Source organism: Centrocercus urophasianus, unplaced genomic scaffold (genome assembly GCF_019232065.1).
Source record: "Centrocercus urophasianus isolate 14NV4802_14NV808 unplaced genomic scaffold, USGS_Curo_1.0 seq_36, whole genome shotgun sequence".
Taxonomy (NCBI): domain Eukaryota; kingdom Metazoa; phylum Chordata; class Aves; order Galliformes; family Phasianidae; genus Centrocercus; species Centrocercus urophasianus.
In genome coordinates, this window is record NW_024884933.1 from 4,045,166 (window position 1) to 4,063,376 (window position 18,211).

The 18,211-nt window shown below is 56.4% G+C and overlaps 1 protein-coding gene and 1 long non-coding RNA gene across 2 annotated transcripts in view; one reads left to right on the forward strand and one right to left on the reverse strand.

The window, feature by feature from the left end:
- The window catches only part of PERM1 (PPARGC1 and ESRR induced regulator, muscle 1), a 4,176-nt gene extending 943 nt beyond the window's left edge, over positions 1–3,233 (reverse strand). Inside the window, 3 exon segments of the mRNA XM_042831713.1 lie at positions 927–1,043; positions 1,420–2,023; positions 2,025–3,233. Coding sequence (XP_042687647.1) covers positions 927–1,043; positions 1,420–2,023; positions 2,025–3,233 — 1,930 coding nt within the window.
- Positions 3,234–16,829: 13,596 nt separating this feature from the next.
- On the forward strand, positions 16,830–17,487 carry LOC122167253. The gene is made up of 2 exons (XR_006170995.1): positions 16,830–17,123; positions 17,201–17,487. It is a non-coding gene; the product is annotated as an uncharacterized LOC122167253 (long non-coding RNA).
- The last annotated feature ends 724 nt before the right edge of the window (positions 17,488–18,211 follow it).

Sequence of the window (18,211 nt, forward strand, 5' to 3'; positions counted from 1 at the left end):
CACCATGATGGTGTTGGATTGAGCACCATGATGGTGTTGGATTGAGCGACAATGTTGCATTGATCACAGTATATCTACACAAGGTGTGGATGCTGGGATGGTGACGGTGGTTGTGTCTGGCATGGCTTACGACAACTTATATATGAGATACTGTGGAAAAAAACCATTGCAGCAAGCTGCATCTCTTGAGTTAGCTCTCCTGATATCTCAAAGGCAATGGCCTTAACTTGGTGCCAACACAGTGCCAGGAGTTTTTGTAATCCCAGGCCCCTGTCCCACCACGCATCAGACATCCTGATCCCAGCCAAAAGCAGAAAATACCCAAAACTCAGAACAAATGGATAGAGCTCTTCTCTGAACACCCAGCAAAATCTTTCAGTTTGGCTCATAGCAGAGATCAGATCATCTCATACGTGCCCAAGAAAAGCTCCTTGCACACTGCTTTATGCAATCCCATGGCATGAAGCACACTGTGCCCACGTCTGCCCCTGATACTAAGAAGGCAAGGAAGAGCTGGCCAAGAGCTCCTTGTGATCACAGTGTGGAGCTGCTTTAGCTAGCATGCTATTCTCAGCCTGGGTGTCAGCTTCCTGGTGACCTTCGTGGGGAACATTTCTCCCATCAGCCTGGGGCCACCTCGATGCCATCTTGGTGCTGCCTCAATGGCACCTTGGTCCCAACCAGCAAAGGTTGTTCTGGGATAAAGTTGGGGTCTCTTGTAGGCTACGTGCAAGACAACAGACCCTATTCACAGGGAAAGACCCTAAGCAAGGTGTCAGAACCAACATTCCTATAGGAGATGTTAGAAAGCACCTTTGGAACAGCAGGAAAACAGCTGCATTTTCCCACCAGCACATTTCGGTGATGAGATCCCCGCCTTCCTCCCTGCACACCCCATCCTCCCCCCAACCCCACACACCACACACCGGTTTTCCAGGCATCCGGAGCCTGCAGGTCGGAGGTCTTCACCGCCCAGGAGGCAAAGGCACAGAAGACAAGGCACATGTCCTTGTGGGTCAGCGCCAGCGGGGCCTCGGGTCTGCCTGTGGGAAGGGGAGCAAATTCAGGATGCAGCCCCAAAGTTGGTGCTTTTTTTCTCCCAAATCATCAGTCTGCAGCTCAGCAGTCATTGGCATACCTCAGGGTCCCTTGCTGCAGAAGGATTTGGCCATTTTCCCTCCCATCCCCTCACCAGGAACTGGTGTATGTTGTTCCACAGTATGGCACAAACATAGGGACAACTAACCCAGTTAGGAGAGGGATTGGGGCCGGCACACAGCCTGCTGCATGCATGCAAACTGCACACCCTGCTAAATGCATGCACAGTGCACACCTTGCTGCATACACAGTGCAAAGCCAGCAACGCACAGATCTCAGCAGTCTCCATGCAGAGCCAGCCGTGGGCTCCAGCTGCTTTACCTCTCAGTGCAAGGGCCATGTCCAAAGCTGGTGGATACTCAGGACCCCCTCCCAGTGGCACCAGGGCAAGGTGGGACCCACTCCGTGCCAGTGATGGGGAGGTCAGCGCTTGGGTTGTGCTGTGTGGCTTTGGCCTCTGCAGGATGGACATCAGAGCCCCCATGGCTTTCCTCACCTCAGAGGCTGGTGAATAGAAGAGAAATCCCCTCCAGCCCCCCCTGCGCTGGGGTCTGTCGGGGAAGAAGTGTTCATACAGCTCAGGCACTGTGGCAACCGGGGGCTCTTTGGCTGTAGCCGCTTCGGGATCCTCCTTTTGCAGCTCAGCGTGGTGCAAGCCAAAGAACTCCTTCCTCTTCCTCTCCTTACGCTTGGCTTTTTTCCTACTTCCTTCAGGTTCATTGAAAAAATACTCATACAGTTCAGGCAAGGATATTTCCCTTTCCAAGGGCGTTTTCTCACCCTCCACCGTGTTCTCTGCTGCTTCTTCTTCCCCCTGGGACTCACAGAACAAATACTCGTACATCTCAGGCCATGTCACATCCAGGGTGCTTGCCCCAGGAGAGCCCCCAGCTGTGAATGTTGGGGAGCCCATCTCCTGGGGGGGGGCTGGCTGTGAAATCCCTGCAGCCCCCAGCAGCAGCAGCCACACTTTGGGGACCGAGAGCCTTCCCCTCCTGGCACGGCTCTCCCAGCCCAGTGACAACCACTGGTGTGGTGACAACCACTGGCGTGGCATCTGGTATAGCGACAACAACAGATGGGGTGACAACCACTGGCGTGGTGTCCGGTGCTGTGACCACCACTGGCACAGTGTCACACGCCCCTGTGCCCCCCACCTGCCTGGCCAGCTTGGTGGCCCTTGCCTTCCCTGGTGACTGTGCTCCTGACTCCTTTGCCTTCAGCTTTGGGGACACGTTGGGGGGCACAACCCCCAGCTCCACACCAGGGCTGCCCGTCGGCCGTTTGCTCTCCGCAGCCTCCTCACTGCTCAGCCTCATGGGTGCTGCTTTGGCCGCCTTCTCCTTCCCTTTGCCCTTCCTTGAGGTCAGTGGGGAAGACGAGGGGGCCCTGCTGGATGCTGTGCTGCCCCTCACCGGGCTTCCTGCTGGCTCCTTGTCCCCAGGGGTCACCTCGGTGCCACCAACTCCACGCTGCTTGCGGCTCTTCCTTGCTGATGCTGGCACTTTGGGTCTCACCACCTCCAGGACGCTGGGCTGGCTGCCTGCTTTCTCCCCAAGCTCTGCAGCAGGCTCTGCAGCAGGGTGCTCATGGGTAGGTCCTGGCACCCCAGCATGGCTTTTCCATGCAGTAGCCTCCTGGGCACCACCCTGTGCCACTACTGGGCTCCCACAGGGCTGCCTATCGGCGTCTTCTCCTTGGGCACAGGGCGCAGCAGGGTGCTCAGCATGCTCCATGGCCCCGCTGCCAGCATCTCCCTCTCCCGACGCTGCATCCTGCCCCGCGGTGCCCTCAGCTGCAGGTGGATGGGGCGGCTGCCTGCCCTGCACGCTGGGCATGGCAGCAAACAGAGGGCAGACGGGCTGCTTGCCTTCACGTAGAGTGGATGAGCACAGATCTGCTTCGTCCTCTCCGCACAGCCCACGTGGGGAACAGCTCGCCTTGCCAAGCCCTGGCTCGGCGCCTGCCCTGATGCTGCACGGAGCGGGCACACCGTCCCCTTGCTCAATGTCACTGAGGCACTGCTCCTCTGCTGTGGCCAGGGCAGCCGGCTCTTGGTTGCATTCCTCCACCGCCCGCAAGAACTCAGCCCAGTCGCGGTCGTTCAGCTGGATGCTGTACTCGAAGTTATCCATGCCTGCAGCAGCACAGCAAGGGGAGGGGGCCGGAGAAAGCAGGGAGTGAGGAGGGGGCATGGCATCACTAGCAGAGCATGCCCCCTTGCCATCGGCCCCGCTCATTTTGGGGCTGGAATCAGTGGGATCTCATCCCGTGAGGATGGCTCGTGGCAGACCCCACAGGTGGTGCTGAGCTGGCTATGGCCATGGCCACTCCGTTCTTGGCTGCTCCGGGTATTCCCTCTGCACAGCACCAGGATATTGCATCTCTCCTTCCCTTTTCCCACTTGCTTTTCCCCCAACCTGTGCAAAAAAGCAGAGAGCTGAGGCTCTTTCCTGCTGCCCAGTGCCATGCAGGAGAGAGCATGCAGTGCAACCCAAGCAGAGAAGTTTGTAGCTTTTTGGGGTAGGAAATGCAACAGAGCCCTGAGCCAGCAGGGGGGACCCAGCAGCAGGAGGAGAAGCAGAGAGGCCACAACATTGCATCCTACCTGTGCCACAGCCCCAGGTGGTGACAGAGCCATTCAGAGAGCCATGCAGGAAAATCCCCCCAGCACAACATGATGCCGTACCCTTGACGGGGGCAGAGAGCTTCAGCTCTGCTCCATTCACTGCTAAAAATAGTCCCCGTGTCACCTGAGCTGTGGGGAGGGCAGCTCCTTATTTAGAAGCTGCTGGGGCAGAGGCGAGGCGGCGGGCGGCACATTTCTGCCCTGTGCTCTATGGGGTCCATGGGATTGTAGCCCCACGGGATGGGCATCGCAGCCCTATGGGCATCACAGCCCCACGGGATGGCCCATAGATGGGTCACGGAGAGCATCAGTGGGATCATAGGGTGCGCACAGGGGAACCGAGCAGCCACGGGATGGCAATCAGAACCAGAAATAACCCCAGCAGCCAGAAATAGCTGGGAACTGCTGCCCTGCCCCTGCTGTGGCCCCGTCCTGCAGGGAGGAAGCTCCCCTGCGCGGCTGCCGTCACGCACTGCACGGCCACGCGGCAGCACGCGGCCCTGTGCATCCTGCAGGCTGACGCACACGGGGAGAGAGCCAGTGGGAACGTGGGGGAGGAAAGAGGGCTGCTGCCTGCCAGCCCTATCTGCCGTCTGATCTGGCTGCGCCCTGCTCCCCCTGCTCCCCGCACGTGCTCGCAGACGCAGAAGGGAAACCAGCCGGCTTCCTCCCCTTGGCTGCGCCCGCTTCCTTCCCTTTGAGCCCTCCACCCCGCCTCACAGACCGCAGCGGGGAACATGAAAGCTGCAGGCGCAGCGGGACGGAACCAGAGCCAGCAGCGGGCTGTTAGCGGTGTCACATTGACAACCGGCACCAAACCCAACAGGAACTGCACACACCCCGGCCGGCGGGATGCGAGCACGGCTCGGAGCGAGAGGCATCCAAGTGTTTATTTTGTTGACCGGGGTGAAGCCCACGCACCATCCTCGGGGGAGCTGCACATCTGCAGGCGCTTCCCTGCCTTCCTCTGGGCTGACCCTGAAGGCACGGCGTGCTGCACCCCATGCTGCTCGGGGGATGCTCCTGTACCTCCGGCTGCCGCCTGCTCCCAGGCCCACACATTGCTGCTTGGGCGCTCAGGATGTGATATAAATAACGGATGTCACCCTGTAATTAGAGATGGGACTGAAATAACGCAGCAGATGAGGCCCCTCTCTGCCCGATGGCACAGGATGGAGCGTGGGAGAAGGAGCCAGGAGCAAGGGAATGGAGCTCAGGGAAACTGAGGATCCTCTTTTGTGCAAAGGGTTTCTTTGGGCTGAACCCACTCCAGGGACAGTGCAGTGTGGGCTGGGTCACAGAGAAGATCTCCCTGCCTTGATCCAGATCCATCACAGTGTGTCTGCACAGAGGGAGGGATGGGTTTGCAAGAAGCAAGGTAGACAATTACAACAAGCATGATGGAAAGAGAAAGACATCTCCAGATCCAGGAAGGGGTTAACCTTGCACTGAAACTCCGAGCTCTGTGCTGCAACCACCAGGCTGGTTCTGCTGGTTTGGGGCAGGTGAGGCTGGGAATCATCACCCCCAAACCATAGAGGTTGGCATTGTTTTTCCCTAACCCCCCTTTTTTTTTTGTGTATGTGTGTGCATGGAAATCTGTCCCCAGGCTCTGTTAACATCCCAGCCCATGCTTCCCAGTGGGCTCACTCAAAGGTCAGCGCCTTGGCTGCTGCGAAACCCAGCCTGCGCCTGGCTGACACCCCGCCAAGCTCTCCCAAAGCCTCGCATCCTGGCCTGAGTTTCGGGTTGCTCATCCAAGTCTCGCTGGGTTTCAGGTTTCCCTGCAAGCGTTGGCTGCTCTCAGTGTGCAGCAGCCTTGGGACACAGCTCCGTGCTGGCAGGATGGGTCCCTGTGCCAAGGGGACGTCAGCTGCGCCCACGTGGAGCTGCAGAAGGAGTCAGGGCCACCGCGGGGTTATGGTGTAAAGCTGCATCGCTGCGGCGTGACGCAGTCACACACAGTGTGGTTTGTGGTGGCGGTGGCTGGGGACCAGCATCCACCACCAGGTGACAGCTGTCACCCCACAGCCACCTCTCCGCGGTGCGCTCTGAGACGCCTCCAAGTTCTTCCCTAGCAGCTCTGCTCTCTTTGTCCTTTTTTTGTCCCCATGAGTCTGCTGGGCCGAAGCTCCAGCTCACAGACATCCAAATCCCACTGCCAGCAGGATCGGTGCTTCACCTGCAGAAACCATTTCCCTGCCATTTCCACTAGGTGTCACTTCCACCCAGAAAGTCAGCGCTTCCACCCCCCCCAACCCCGATTTTTCACCTCCTGGTGCACAACCCTAAAAAGAGGCTGCAATGACCAGGAGGTTGGGTTGTGGAGTTCCAGGGTTGGAACGTTGTTGGATTAGGATGTTGCTGGGTTGGGATGAGGTTGGGTTGCAATACTGTTGGGTTGGGATGGGGTTGGGTTGGATGGGATTGTGTTGGAATGGAATTGGTTTGAGACAGTGTTGGGGTAGGGTGGGATGGGATTGGGATGGGGTTGGGCTGTTGGGTTGCGATAGGGTTGGATGGGGATAGAACTGTGTTGGGATGGGGTTGGATTGGGATGCTGTTGGGTTGGGATGAGGTTGGATGGAGATAGAGTTGTGTTGGGATGAGGTTGGATGGGGATGGAGTTGGGTTGGGATGCTGTTGGGTTGAGAGGGGTTTGGATTGGAATGGGGTTGTGTTGGGAAGATGTTGTGTTGGGATGCTGTTGTGTTGGGATGGAGTTGAGCAGGCTAGGGACAGATGTCAGTGCTTGGAGAGAATTGGAGAGTTGGCTGGAGAATTGAAATGCCACTAACACAGAGTGCGTGGTCATCCCAGTACCACCAGTAACTCCAGTGTCCCTACTGCCACCAGTGCTACCAGTAACCCCAGTGCCACCAGTGCCACAAGCTGCCATGCTCCTGGCTGGGCCATGCAGAAGGCAGGAAGCAGGAGGAAGCAGGAGCTGTGATGCTCCAGCACTGTTCACATCCTGGTTCTGGTGGCACCATCAGAAATGGGAACCCATATGCCTCCCAGCAGGGCAAATAAACCCACCTCCCTTTATTAGGCCATTGTCTTTTGAGGAAATGTTATTGTTTCCAGCAAAGCCCTTCCATTGCAGAGAGCTCTCCCATCTTCCTGTCTCCCTGCTCACATCTGGGAATCCTATTTCAAGCGCACATTTTTTTTCACGAAAGTAAAATATTTCTTCTTCCCCCTTTCCCTTGCAAGGGGGGTGGATTTGCACACCAGTTGGGCTTGGGCTGGATGTTCTAAATGGCTGAGGTGCTTTGCATGCTGCAAAAGGCCTCGTGGTTCCTTGAGGAGAACTTAAGGCACCCCTGGATGCAATGGCTCTGCATGTTGGGATGTGCACAGCACAGTGCCATGCTGGGCTGCAGCCACTGCAATAACCCCACTAATAGCAATGCCAGCACACGGTGCTAATGGAAATCCGTGCTACCTGTCTGACTCATCTCTGCCCATTGATTTAGCAGCTGAGGCCGAACCAAAGAGACAATAACAACTGCAAAGCAGGAGCAGACAGCAGAATTACAGCTGGAAGGAGATGAAAGGGTTGGGAGGAGCACGCTCCATCCCTGATCGCTCTCAGTGCTCTGATCGCCGGCCGCAGGAGCGTGGCATTGCAACCCAGCTCTGCCCCATGGGATGTGTGGGGGGGATCTGAGGCTGTGACTGCACCCAGGGGGCTGCCCACAGCTTGCCCACCTCTGCACGAGGCCGTGGTTTAGAGAACCCAGCGTGGGAGCAGGTCTGCCCCGCTCCGGCATCTTAACAAGAAGCAGCTGCTGGAGGCGGAGGGAGGGATTGCACAAGGAAAAGGCCCCACTGCATTAATTAAAGGTCACGGGGCCATTCCAGAGGCTTCCCAATTACCTTTGGAAGAGTGTCGCTAATGTGAGATAATGATGTCATACGGCCACTAATGAGGCAGGTTAACCAGACCCGCCGCCCCCTCCCCACGCCAGCACAGCCCTTCCCCCACCCCTCCAATTAAGGTGCCTCACCCCACTCATAACGGGGGAGAAGGAAGAGGCCGTGCCCCACTTTGGGGTTTTGCACCCAGGAGAAGTTCCAGCAAGACCCATTTTGGTGAAGTGCTCCTTGGGAGTGATGTCAACAGGATATTGTCCCGCCCTGACCTTACTGCCCACGTGGCCCCAACCAAATCCAACCCCATTAGCGCTCCTTAATGGAGCATAATTGCAAGCTGCAAATCCTCCTCCTGATGTGTGGAGCTCCCGGGGGGCTTTGGGGCACGAGCCCACCTTGGGGACAACCTCACCCCCTCGGACCTGCCCTGAGCAACGCACTGGGATGAGGGTCTGGGGAGCAGGGAAAGCTCTGCCATTCCACCCTGCATCGACCCACGTGCAGGAGCTGCTCCTGCAAATGGGGGCTGGCTGATAAGCCGTAATAGCAGCCACCTCCGGAGAGCTGATAAGCATCCCCTGTCCCCAGCTCAAACCCACAAGCACACACAAAATAAGCCGAGGAGCTGCCAGCTGCAATTTATCAGCGACGGGAAGAGACAGCGCACGGCTGGGAGCGAGGGAGAGCTTGCAGAGGTGGAGGGAGCGCTCCTGGGAAGGCAGAGCAGAGCAGCGCTGGGTTATTAATTATCCACAGCGTTCATCCCTCCCACGTTCTGCAAAGAGGAGAGGGAAAAAAAAAAAGAAAAAAAAAAAGAAAGAAAATAAAAGTTGTCAGGGCCAAATGGAAATGGGCGGATGGGAGATGAAAAGGGGAACGGCGGGGAGAGGAGGAGCAGGGCTGTGCTGGGAGCTGCCACGCTGTGCCAGGGCCGGGAGAGCACGGCGCTGCTGATAAGGAGCTGTTTGCCCACAGGGATCCCACGAATCCCCCAACTCGCTGAGGAGGCTGAAGGGTGGGGTGTTTTCCCTTTTGCCAGAGAGCTGACATCTGCTGCAGGAATCCTGCTCCCGTGGCTCCCCAAACGCTGGGTGGGATTTTTCCATGCGCTCACGACTCAGCCTAAACCAACAAAATCCTCCCCAACCTGCAGGGGAGGAAGGGCTGGGAAGGGCTGGAGCAGTAATCCCTGACCTTTGCTAATCCGCAGGCAATCGCTGCGCGCGAGCTGCGTGCTGCAGCAGACCGCAGGCTATGCTCTCCCCGTGGGCAGCAGTTGGAGCCTCAGCAGCTCGGAGCTGCCCTGTGGGGGAAGGGGGAGGCTATGGGGCCATGGGATGGGCCCTGCAGGCTGTGGGACCTTTGGAACTCCGTGATGTGCTGAGCTGGGAGCTGAGCCGAAGGGCAGCATCTCCCCCTCGCTCATTTCTTCCATGCTGAAATGAGGATAATGAGCCCGAGAGAGCTGGGAGATGCTGCTCCAAAAACCAGCTCTGTGTAGCAACTGAGGTTGTTAGCACTGGTGGGAAAGTGCTCTCAGCTCCAAGCAAAAATATGGATGCTGCGAGCAAATTCCTCTCGCCAGGATTCTCACCACAGACCCAGAGCCTCATTTTGGGTTGAAGTTTTCTGGTCCCCAGTGCCTCCCTTTCAGCCACGGTGCAAATCCAGCCTGTCACCCAGCCCCAGGTCTATGAGAAAACACCCGCTGCAGCACACCAAGTATTTTCCAGCTAAAAAAGCACCCAGAGAGCTGCAGAGATGAGCAACACCTGCATTCAAAGCCATCCTCAGCTCCCCACCTCCCTGCTCAGCTGCACTGTGGGTTACCCCTGGCTCAAGGTGCACAGCCACAGGGCTGCTCTGAGCCGTGCACTGGCACTGCTGCCTTGCAATGGGTGCTGCTGCCTTATGGTGTGCTCACTTCAGCCCCATCCTATGTGATGGGACCATCCAGCTCAACAGAACCTTTTGCAACTGGTTTGGCCAACCTACCCTACATCAGCTTCCCTCTGAAGTGCTGCAGCTTTGCATGGAGTGAAGCACGACTTTGCACAGAGCACAGCACCAACACATGAGGCTTCCTGAGTCCATAACGTCAAAGCACCAAGGGGGAGGCAGGAGGGTGGGTGGGCTGTGCATCCTTCCCACCAGGCTGCCAATATCACCTGGCAAAGCAGGGCCATCGGAAGACATTGTCCTGCATGCTCCCCTCCTCCCTGTCTGGCACCGCCGGGCACTTGTGAATGTTGATCCCTGATCAGGCTGAGTGTGAGTTGCTAATTGCTGCTGACACCTGCCTGGATGGCTGGGGTATGTGTGCCCCTTCCCCAACATCCCAAGGCGCTGGGACTTTGCAATGTGGGACCCTGAATGCACTGCATCTCCTGGGCATGAGCTTGGCATCCTATCTGTGCCATGCTGCAGCAGCTTTGGCAGTGTTTTAATCTGTGCAGCTTCAATCTGAACCTTCCCTGGGGAAGCCTCCCTCCCCCACCACCTCTAAAAGCCCTCCCCAGCTCTGTATGGAGCTGCCAAGGGCAGTGCTTGGTGTCTGCAGGCAACACCCACAGTGTGAGGGTGGCCAGGCTGCCCCATTGTCTCCTTCACATTGTCCCCCATCGTGGTCCCAGCAGGGGACATGGGAGCAGCACGGGGGAGAGGGAGGGAGCTCTGGTGCAATCCTATAAATGCTGGGATGAGATCCCAAAGCTCTGCCTCTGTACCCCGAGATTCCAAGAGGCTGCCTCCAGGATGGCACTGGTGGGGGGCAGTTATTCATCGTTATTTAATGAGGATATTAAACCGTGGTGTTCAACCCCGGTCTGCGCATGGGATGAGTCTTTGGGGAGTAATTGCGCTGAGAAATGCTCACTCCCAGGGACAGACATGTGATGAATTGACTTTGGCAATACTTGCAAACCGTGTCATGCCAATCAGGCGGTGGAGACTGAAAAAGAGCTGAAGTGGAAAGGTGGGCAGAGCCGAGGGGCCTGGAGACAATTGGCAGAGACAGGGCAGGGGCGAAGGCAGGGCGAGCCCTCACTGCAGCCCCACAACACCTTTAGGGCTTGAGGCAAAGTGACAGCCAGGAGCAATCTCAAACACCACTGCCCCAAGAAACCCCCAGGAGAGCCCCCAGCACACAGCAGGGTTGGTGGGGCTGGGCAGCAGGACCCCCAGCAGAACACCAGTCAGAATTGGGTTGGCTGACCCCATCTGGATCCCCTTGGAGAGCAGCAGCCCGTCCTTGCTGTTGATCTTGGCCATCGCAGGGGCTTGCAGTATTTTTCCAGCTGCAGAGTTTGGGCTTTGCTTTCTTTTTCTCTCTTCTTTTTTCTTTTTTTTCTCTCCCCCAAGCCAGATCCATATCAAACTGTGTTATTCTGCATTGCAAAGTGTAAACACCATCCAACAGTGCAGAGGGAAGTGGGGCAGAGCCAGCATGGGGCAGGGCTGTGCTGTGCACCCCAGGCTGCACCCGTGAACTCCCCGACACGGAAAGCACGGCGCGTTGCTGTCTGCTGCCACTCTGCTCTCCTCCCATCACTTCCCCATTGCAGAGCTGCTCCCAGCTCTGCAGTGCACTGGGTTTGTTCACTCTGAAGCCCAAGGAGGAACGCTGTGGGGCAGCTGTAATTAACCATTGCATTCCTGTGTGGTTTTTTTTTTTCTGAGACGTGAGCCTGCACGGTCACTGAGTTAATCTGAGTTTCAGCAAGAGTGAACTGAGGGCTTTGCTCTGTGCTCCTGTTTCCCTCTTATTAAATGCTGCAGAAAGGACCTCAACACTTTGCATCCCTCTTGCACGCGGCAGCAGAGCAAAGCAATGCGAAGGATGCAAAGCAAATAAGCAGAGCAAAGCAAAGCAGAGCAGCACCCAGGGCTGCCCCACTGCCTGTTCCACAGCCCCATGCCCCACTGCCTTCCTCCTACGCTCCAGCCTGCTTGCTGGCACGCCTGCTGCAATGAATGAGAACCTCCCTGTGTCGCTGTGCTCAGGGTGGAGCAGCCAGCCCTTGGGTGGATGCCTCCGAGTCATCTCACCTCTATGACTCCATCCTCCTGCCTTGCACTCAGAGGCAGATCCTGATGAGCCACATGCATTTTTCAAGCACGTTTCCAAGCTGCCCGGAGCCTGAACTTCACCCAAAACCCATTGAAGTGTCCCCATTGGCAGCAGCCCTAGGAGTGCCCCATGGGGCACAAAGCAGCAGCTGTGTCTTGTCCATCAGATTGCTGCTGACTCAACCCCAAGAGGCTGGGAGCTCTGCAGACGGGGCGATCCTGTTCTTTTACAGCTGATTCACACTGAGGCTACCAATGAGGTTGAGTGGAAATGCTACACCTGAACAGCTCAAAGTGCAAGGACCAGCTGGAGGTTTTCATTGCATGGCTTGGGTGTCCTTCCATCTAGAAAAGGCACAAGAGGGGAAGGGAAGACACAGAGAGAAGTGTGATGGTGGGACATGGCCTGGCTTTCAGCTCACCAGATAGAATCAGAATCATTGAGGTTGGAAAAGACCACGGAGATCCAGCAGTCCAACTATCAGCCCATCACCACCGTGCCCACTGACCACGTCATGAGAATCAGTGGTGTTGGAGCAGTGGTGCTGGGGGATTTCCCTCCCTCCTCTCCCACATTGCCAAGCACAAGGTTAGGCAATGCTGGCTGATAAGAGCAAACCCATAAAAGGCGTGTGAGGGCTTCCCACGCTCACCTCAGCAGCCCCGTCCCTTCCTTTCTCTCCCTGCCCCATGCATCACTCATTAACCCAGCTCACCCTGGGGCTGCACAGTCTCCTGGCACTGGGTGAGGCTGAGGCTTCCCATAGGCAGGGGATAGGCTGGGGGCAGAGACCCACATCCAGCCTGTCCCCACACCCATCCATCCATCCATCCCTTCATCCATCGCTGCATCCATTCCCACTTCCATCCCTACATCCCTGCAACCTCTTCCTCACCTCTCCAACGTCACCACCCATGCCACTTGGGCCAGAGGACAATCCCACCATGTCAGACAGTCCTGCAGGACGGAGCTTCGTTCAGCACACCCTATAGCAAACCCACCAGACACCCGAGCTCAGTCCTCCTCCATGCAGCACTACTGGGGGGTCCTGCACGAGCAGGATCCAGCAGATGAGCCACGCTCCTGCATCCCTGCCCAGCAGCACGTATTGCAGAGCTTGCCTCCTGCAGGAGTTAATTACTGTCACGACTAATAGCACCCTGGTTGCTGTTTGCAGCTTTTACCCTGCAGACCTGCTCGGCAGGGTAAGGATAGCATGCAGGGCAGCAGCTGAGGTCCCTCCTAGCCCAGAGCCACCGTGACAGCACAGGGCAAGCTGCAGCAAGTTTCCGACCCATTAGCAATATCTCTAATTACTCAGTGACCCGCTCTGCCGGGACCTGGGGTATCAGCAGGCTGCAAGCAGGGAGCAGCACGTGGGCAGCCGAGCGCTGTCATCTCCCATCAAAAGCACTGGGCCTCCCGGCGCAGGGATGTTCGCAGTAATTATCAGCTTTATTCTGCAAGAGGGCACTTTGTCTGGATGCCTTTATTTGTTCCAAGAGGCAGATAGGCATCAAGATGTGAATGCATGCAAAAGCACGGGTGTGTATGTGCATGGTTTGAGTGCTGCCTGGGCTGTGCACACGTGCTCACACACGGCATGTTGCGTGGATGCTTATCGGCGAGGCAGGGATGTAGGACGGCCCCGGTTCAAGAAAGCACTTAAACAGGTGTGCAGCTTAAAACATGGTCCTAAGTGCTTTGTTGAATCTAAAGGCACTTAGGAAAATACTTAAATGCCATCTGAAAGAAGGGCTGCTTTCCAGCGCCGCAGACAAATGGCAGAGCCAGCGGAGAGGAAGCCGGTGTGTTAATGTAGAAACTGAATTATTTATTTTGTCTGACTTCAAATGCCTTCCTCTGCTCTAATATCTGAGTACTAAGAGCAAAGATACTCTCATTTCCTGAGGATGCCAAAGCCCTTTTCTAATTCTATATGAAAAAAAAGACAAGCTCCCATCCTCACCCCGGTCAATGGCATCTCCACAAGGCTCACTTGGTGCTGCACATAAGTAAAATGGGGGAAAATGAAGGCTGGCACTTTCTCCACATTTCAGATCTCTGTGCATCCTGCAGCAGGGAAGCACAGCTTTATGTTGCCCAGGTACTGCAATGGCTTGCCCATTAGTTTTGCTGCCTTGATTTATGTCGTCCCTAATTTGAGACAGTCTGGTTGGGTTTGGTTGGGTTTGATTTGGTTTGGTCCAGTTGTCTTTATTTTGGTTGGGTTGAGCGGGGTTGGATTTGGTTGGGTTGGGTTGGTTTGAGCGGGGTTGGATTTGGTTGGGTTGGGTTTGGTTTGGTCCAGTTGTTCTTAGTTTAGTTGGGTTGGGCTGGGTTGGATTTGGTTGGGTTGGGCTGGGTTGGATTTGGTTGGGTTGGATTCAGTTTGGTTTGATCTGGTTTAGTTTGATTCTGTTTGGTTTGGTTTGTTCAGCCCTCGGCATACCAACAGTCATTTTCCTCCACCTTTAAAATAAAGCCAGTGTGCAAAGAGCTGCAGTGAGAACAGATCGAGAAGGACTGAGTGCCATTATGAGGACTGCCAGAAGGGTCATGTGAAGTCGGTAGCAGAACAAACCTTGATTGCTTGAAAATCTACAGCTTTGCAAGAGCCTTTTGTCCTGGTACCACACTGGAGGCAGTGCTGCTGGAGCTGTGTGGGGAGGCACTTTATAAGGGATGAGAGCTCAGAAAATGAGCTGTCTGCCAACACCCAGGGTTCTCCTCTGGGGTGTCACACCCCTGGGTGGAGTGATGTCCAATGGACCCATGCAAGGCCCAGGCACTGATTTGATGGGGATTTTCCTACACTGCCTTGAGCCAGGCAGAGGTGTTGGAAAGCTCTCCAGTCCCTCTGGGGTGCTCAGCAAGGGGTTAAATGGCACAGAAACGATCAGCAAACAGGCAGATAATGGTGGGCTCAGTGGGTGCGTCTCCCCTCCTTCCTCTCCACTGCAAAATATTCCACCTGCTTGCTCCAGCCATAAAGCCATTCCCGGGGCTGTGAGGAGCACTTGTAAAATCAACAGGGCTTATCGGACCTAAACTTGGGTAAATACTCAGACAATCACTCCCCTTGTGCTTTCATGCTGGGAGTGTGTTAGGAGCTGGTAATGCACCTGCAAAATGAAGTGCCAGCAGTAGGATCTGCATTCTGGAGGTCTCAGCTCAGTGTCGATGGGGATACGTGGATCAGACCCATGGGGAATGGAGTGAGGTGGGATGGGGGAGAGGTGCTGCTGGGTGCCCCCTGGGATGGGGAGGGCTGATTTTAGTGCAGGGCTCCAAATGCACTCCCTGCCCAGTGTTCTGCACGCCCCAGGCCAGAGCTGGCTGCAGAACGCCGACATCTGCGTTCGCTCTGTGCGTTCCTCGTGCCACGGGGGGGATGGAAACATCTGGGGGAAGGATGGAGCGAGCCCTGCAGAAGGAGGAAGGTGATGTGGAACAGATGCTGGGAGCCGGCAGAGCCTTTGGAAGGGCTGCGTGCGTGCGCGCATGTGTGCAAGAGCTTTGTGGCTTCTGCTGGGAGCAGGGAGCTGCCCTGCTGTCTGCCACCCAGGGAGCGAGCCGCCCCACGGCGACGGGAGCCGGGCTGCCGTGCCAGGAGGTCACACGTTTCTCAAAGCTGCCGGAAGGCGGACAGCTTTGCAGCCAAGCAGACGCCGTGCGCACGGTGCTCACCGCCCCGGGGAGCTGCAGGAGGGCCCTTCGCAGCCACTGGCAACAGCGCGTGCTCTGGGACACCGAACAGCAAAGCCACAGAGCCTCAGCATGATGGGGTTGTGTGTTCAGAGGGAACTTGCACCCTCTGGACTCGCCAAACAGCGGCCAAACCCGCGAGTGGAGCGCGGCAGCCCGCCAGCCCCTTGGATTTGCTCTGTTACAAATTACACACACCCCGGGCAGGCAGGGCCTCCGCTCTTTGAAAACTTATCCCCCGGTGTTTATTATAGAAACCAGTTGCCCTATCTGTTGACAGCCAAATTGCAAAAGGCCCCGCTGGAACCGCCGCCCCCGTGCTCCCCTTCTGCCTGGGATGCCTTCATCCCAATGGGCTTTGAGGTGCTGTGCTTGGGGACAGGGCTGCACAGCCACTCCCTGGTGCCACCGAGCGCTCTCACCGTGGAGAAAGCTCACCTAAATGATTGCAATGCCACAAAGAGGACAGAAGGTAATAATTAAATCAGAGAGGCAACGCGAGGTCCTTTCACACCCCAACACGTTTTTCTGTGCCTCCAGGAGCGCCCACAGGAGGTAGAGGGCTGTGCATTGAGGGTTATCTCAGGAAAGGTTTCCTTAAAGCACAGCACTGGGCTGCATCGCTCAGGGTTTGCAGGAGGGAATGCCATGTGCCACGCACTGCTGTGTGCCATGCATTCCCTGTGCCATGCATTGCCCTGTACCATGCATTCCCTGTGCCATGCATTGCCCTGTACCATGCATTCCCTGTGCCATACATTGCTCTGTGCCATGCATTCCCTGTGCCATGCATTGCCCTGTACCATGCATTGCTGTGTGCCAGAGTGAGCCATGAACCCCGCTTATCGCTGCGCTGGGCGAGCGGGTCTGTTCCCAGCTCCTGCAGGTGAGTCACTTCCCCTCTATCTTCTGCATTTCCCATGGTTAAAACAGGCTTGATAAGCACAGGTGTGTTTAAGGGATTTAACCCCGGTGTGGCTGCACGGTGCCCTGGGGGGCCAGGCTGGGTTCCTCTTCTCTTTTTTCTTCCAGGGTTTCCCTAAGGGGCATAAGCACCAGAATGGCACTGCTGGCAGCACGGGGCTGCAGTTTGCTTCCTTGCAGCACAACCCACAAAGAGCAGAGCAGCGAGCCCTCCAGCACCCCCAGCACTGCACCCCATGGGATACCAGCACACCGCATCCCTCCCCACCCCCTTGCACTGCACTGTCCACCCTGTGCCCCCCACAGGGACCCCCAGCGGGGAGCTGCAGCCTGGGCCGGGCGCCAGCATTTCTTCCCCCTTTTTTTTTTTATTTCACTTTATTTTATTATTTTATTTTTTTGGAGGCTTCGCCGGTGTCTGCCTGCTGACTGAAGCTGTCATTATCAGCTCAATAAATCTCTGGCGCGGGTTTTATTGAATCGCTGCCTGAGGGGGAACAAGCCTGTAAAGGTTGAGGAGAGCAGAGCTTTCCCACGCCTGAGACACGCTGCCGGAGCTCTTGCACACATTCCGGGCCTGCCAGCACTCTGCAAATGTTTGGACAGCCTTGAACAAATAACACACCTTTAAAGAGGCCAGCATGAAATTTTTCCTCACCCCTCGGCCGCCCTCCCGCTGCCTCGTGCCCCCCCAGCACCCCGCAGTGCTCCGTGTGTGTGCGCACGGGGTTTATTTTAGGCTCGTGGCCGCGCTCCAGTTTCGGGGAGGAGGATGGAGGATGGGGATGGGAGGAGGTCTGGCTTTTCCTCCCGCAGGTAGGAACTGGCTCCAGCTGTGATTTGGGGGATGCCAATGCTTTTTTATTCGTATTCTTTTTGTTGCACGGTTCCAGGGATGCTCCGCTCCGTGTCCCCGTGGCACAGCACAGGGGTTGAAGCAGGATTTGCCCCAACGCGGTGGTGGGGCAGTGAGGAGCCACAGCAAGGATTAATGGAGCAGCCAGCTGCCTGCCTGCTGAGTTCTGGGAATGTCAAACACTGCAGCCATCTCAACAGCTCCTAAAATTCCCCCTGACTCGTTTCCTGTTGCTGCTTTCCCCATGCTGAAAGGCTCGGGCTCCCGTGGATAAAAAAATTTAAAAAAATAAAAAAATAAATAAAAAAAAAATTGGAGGGATTCCAGAATTTAGGTTTCTGCCTCCTCCATCTTCCCTGTCAACGCGTCGTTAAATAAGAAGCAGGAACGCTGCCTTCGCCGTGCGCTCGTCACCAAAGAGCTGAGCGAAAATCCTGCTGGATGGAGCAGGTGACAAGTGGGTTCCTTGCTCCCAGGGTCTGTCCCCACGTGCCATACCCGAGCAGAGGGCGGGAGGAGCTGCACAGACCACGACTTGGCTCCCTTTGGGGAAACAGAGGCACACCTGAGGCAGGGATGCTGCAAGGGACAGGCAGCAAGCTGCTGCACGCACCCGCCGACAACCAACCGCACCTTGGGCAAGGTCAACAGTGAATGTAGAATGGGAAGAGCGAAGGTTGAGCAGCACGGCGCAGGGCTGGGTGCAAGGTCCATTGCCAGCACGCTCATAAAGCGTGGATAAGGGAGTGGTTTCTAGCTGAGAAAACCTCTCACGTTGGTTTAGAGGCCACCCAGGTGTCCCCAGGTTGAAGGGAGCCGTGTGTCACAGCGAGGAGGAGGCTCTGCCGTGCTTTGGTTCTGCGTTGGAAAGGCTTTGCACGCGCATTGCAGGCATGGGGTGGGTGGTCAATGCTTCCTTCCTTGTGACCACACCCGTGCAGATTTGAGTCACCGTGGGATGATACCAGGCAGGGGTTGGGCTGTGCTCTTCTCTCCCAAAAAACCTTTGGGAGGTTGGGTGCATTCCAAGAACTACAGCAGGGTTTGG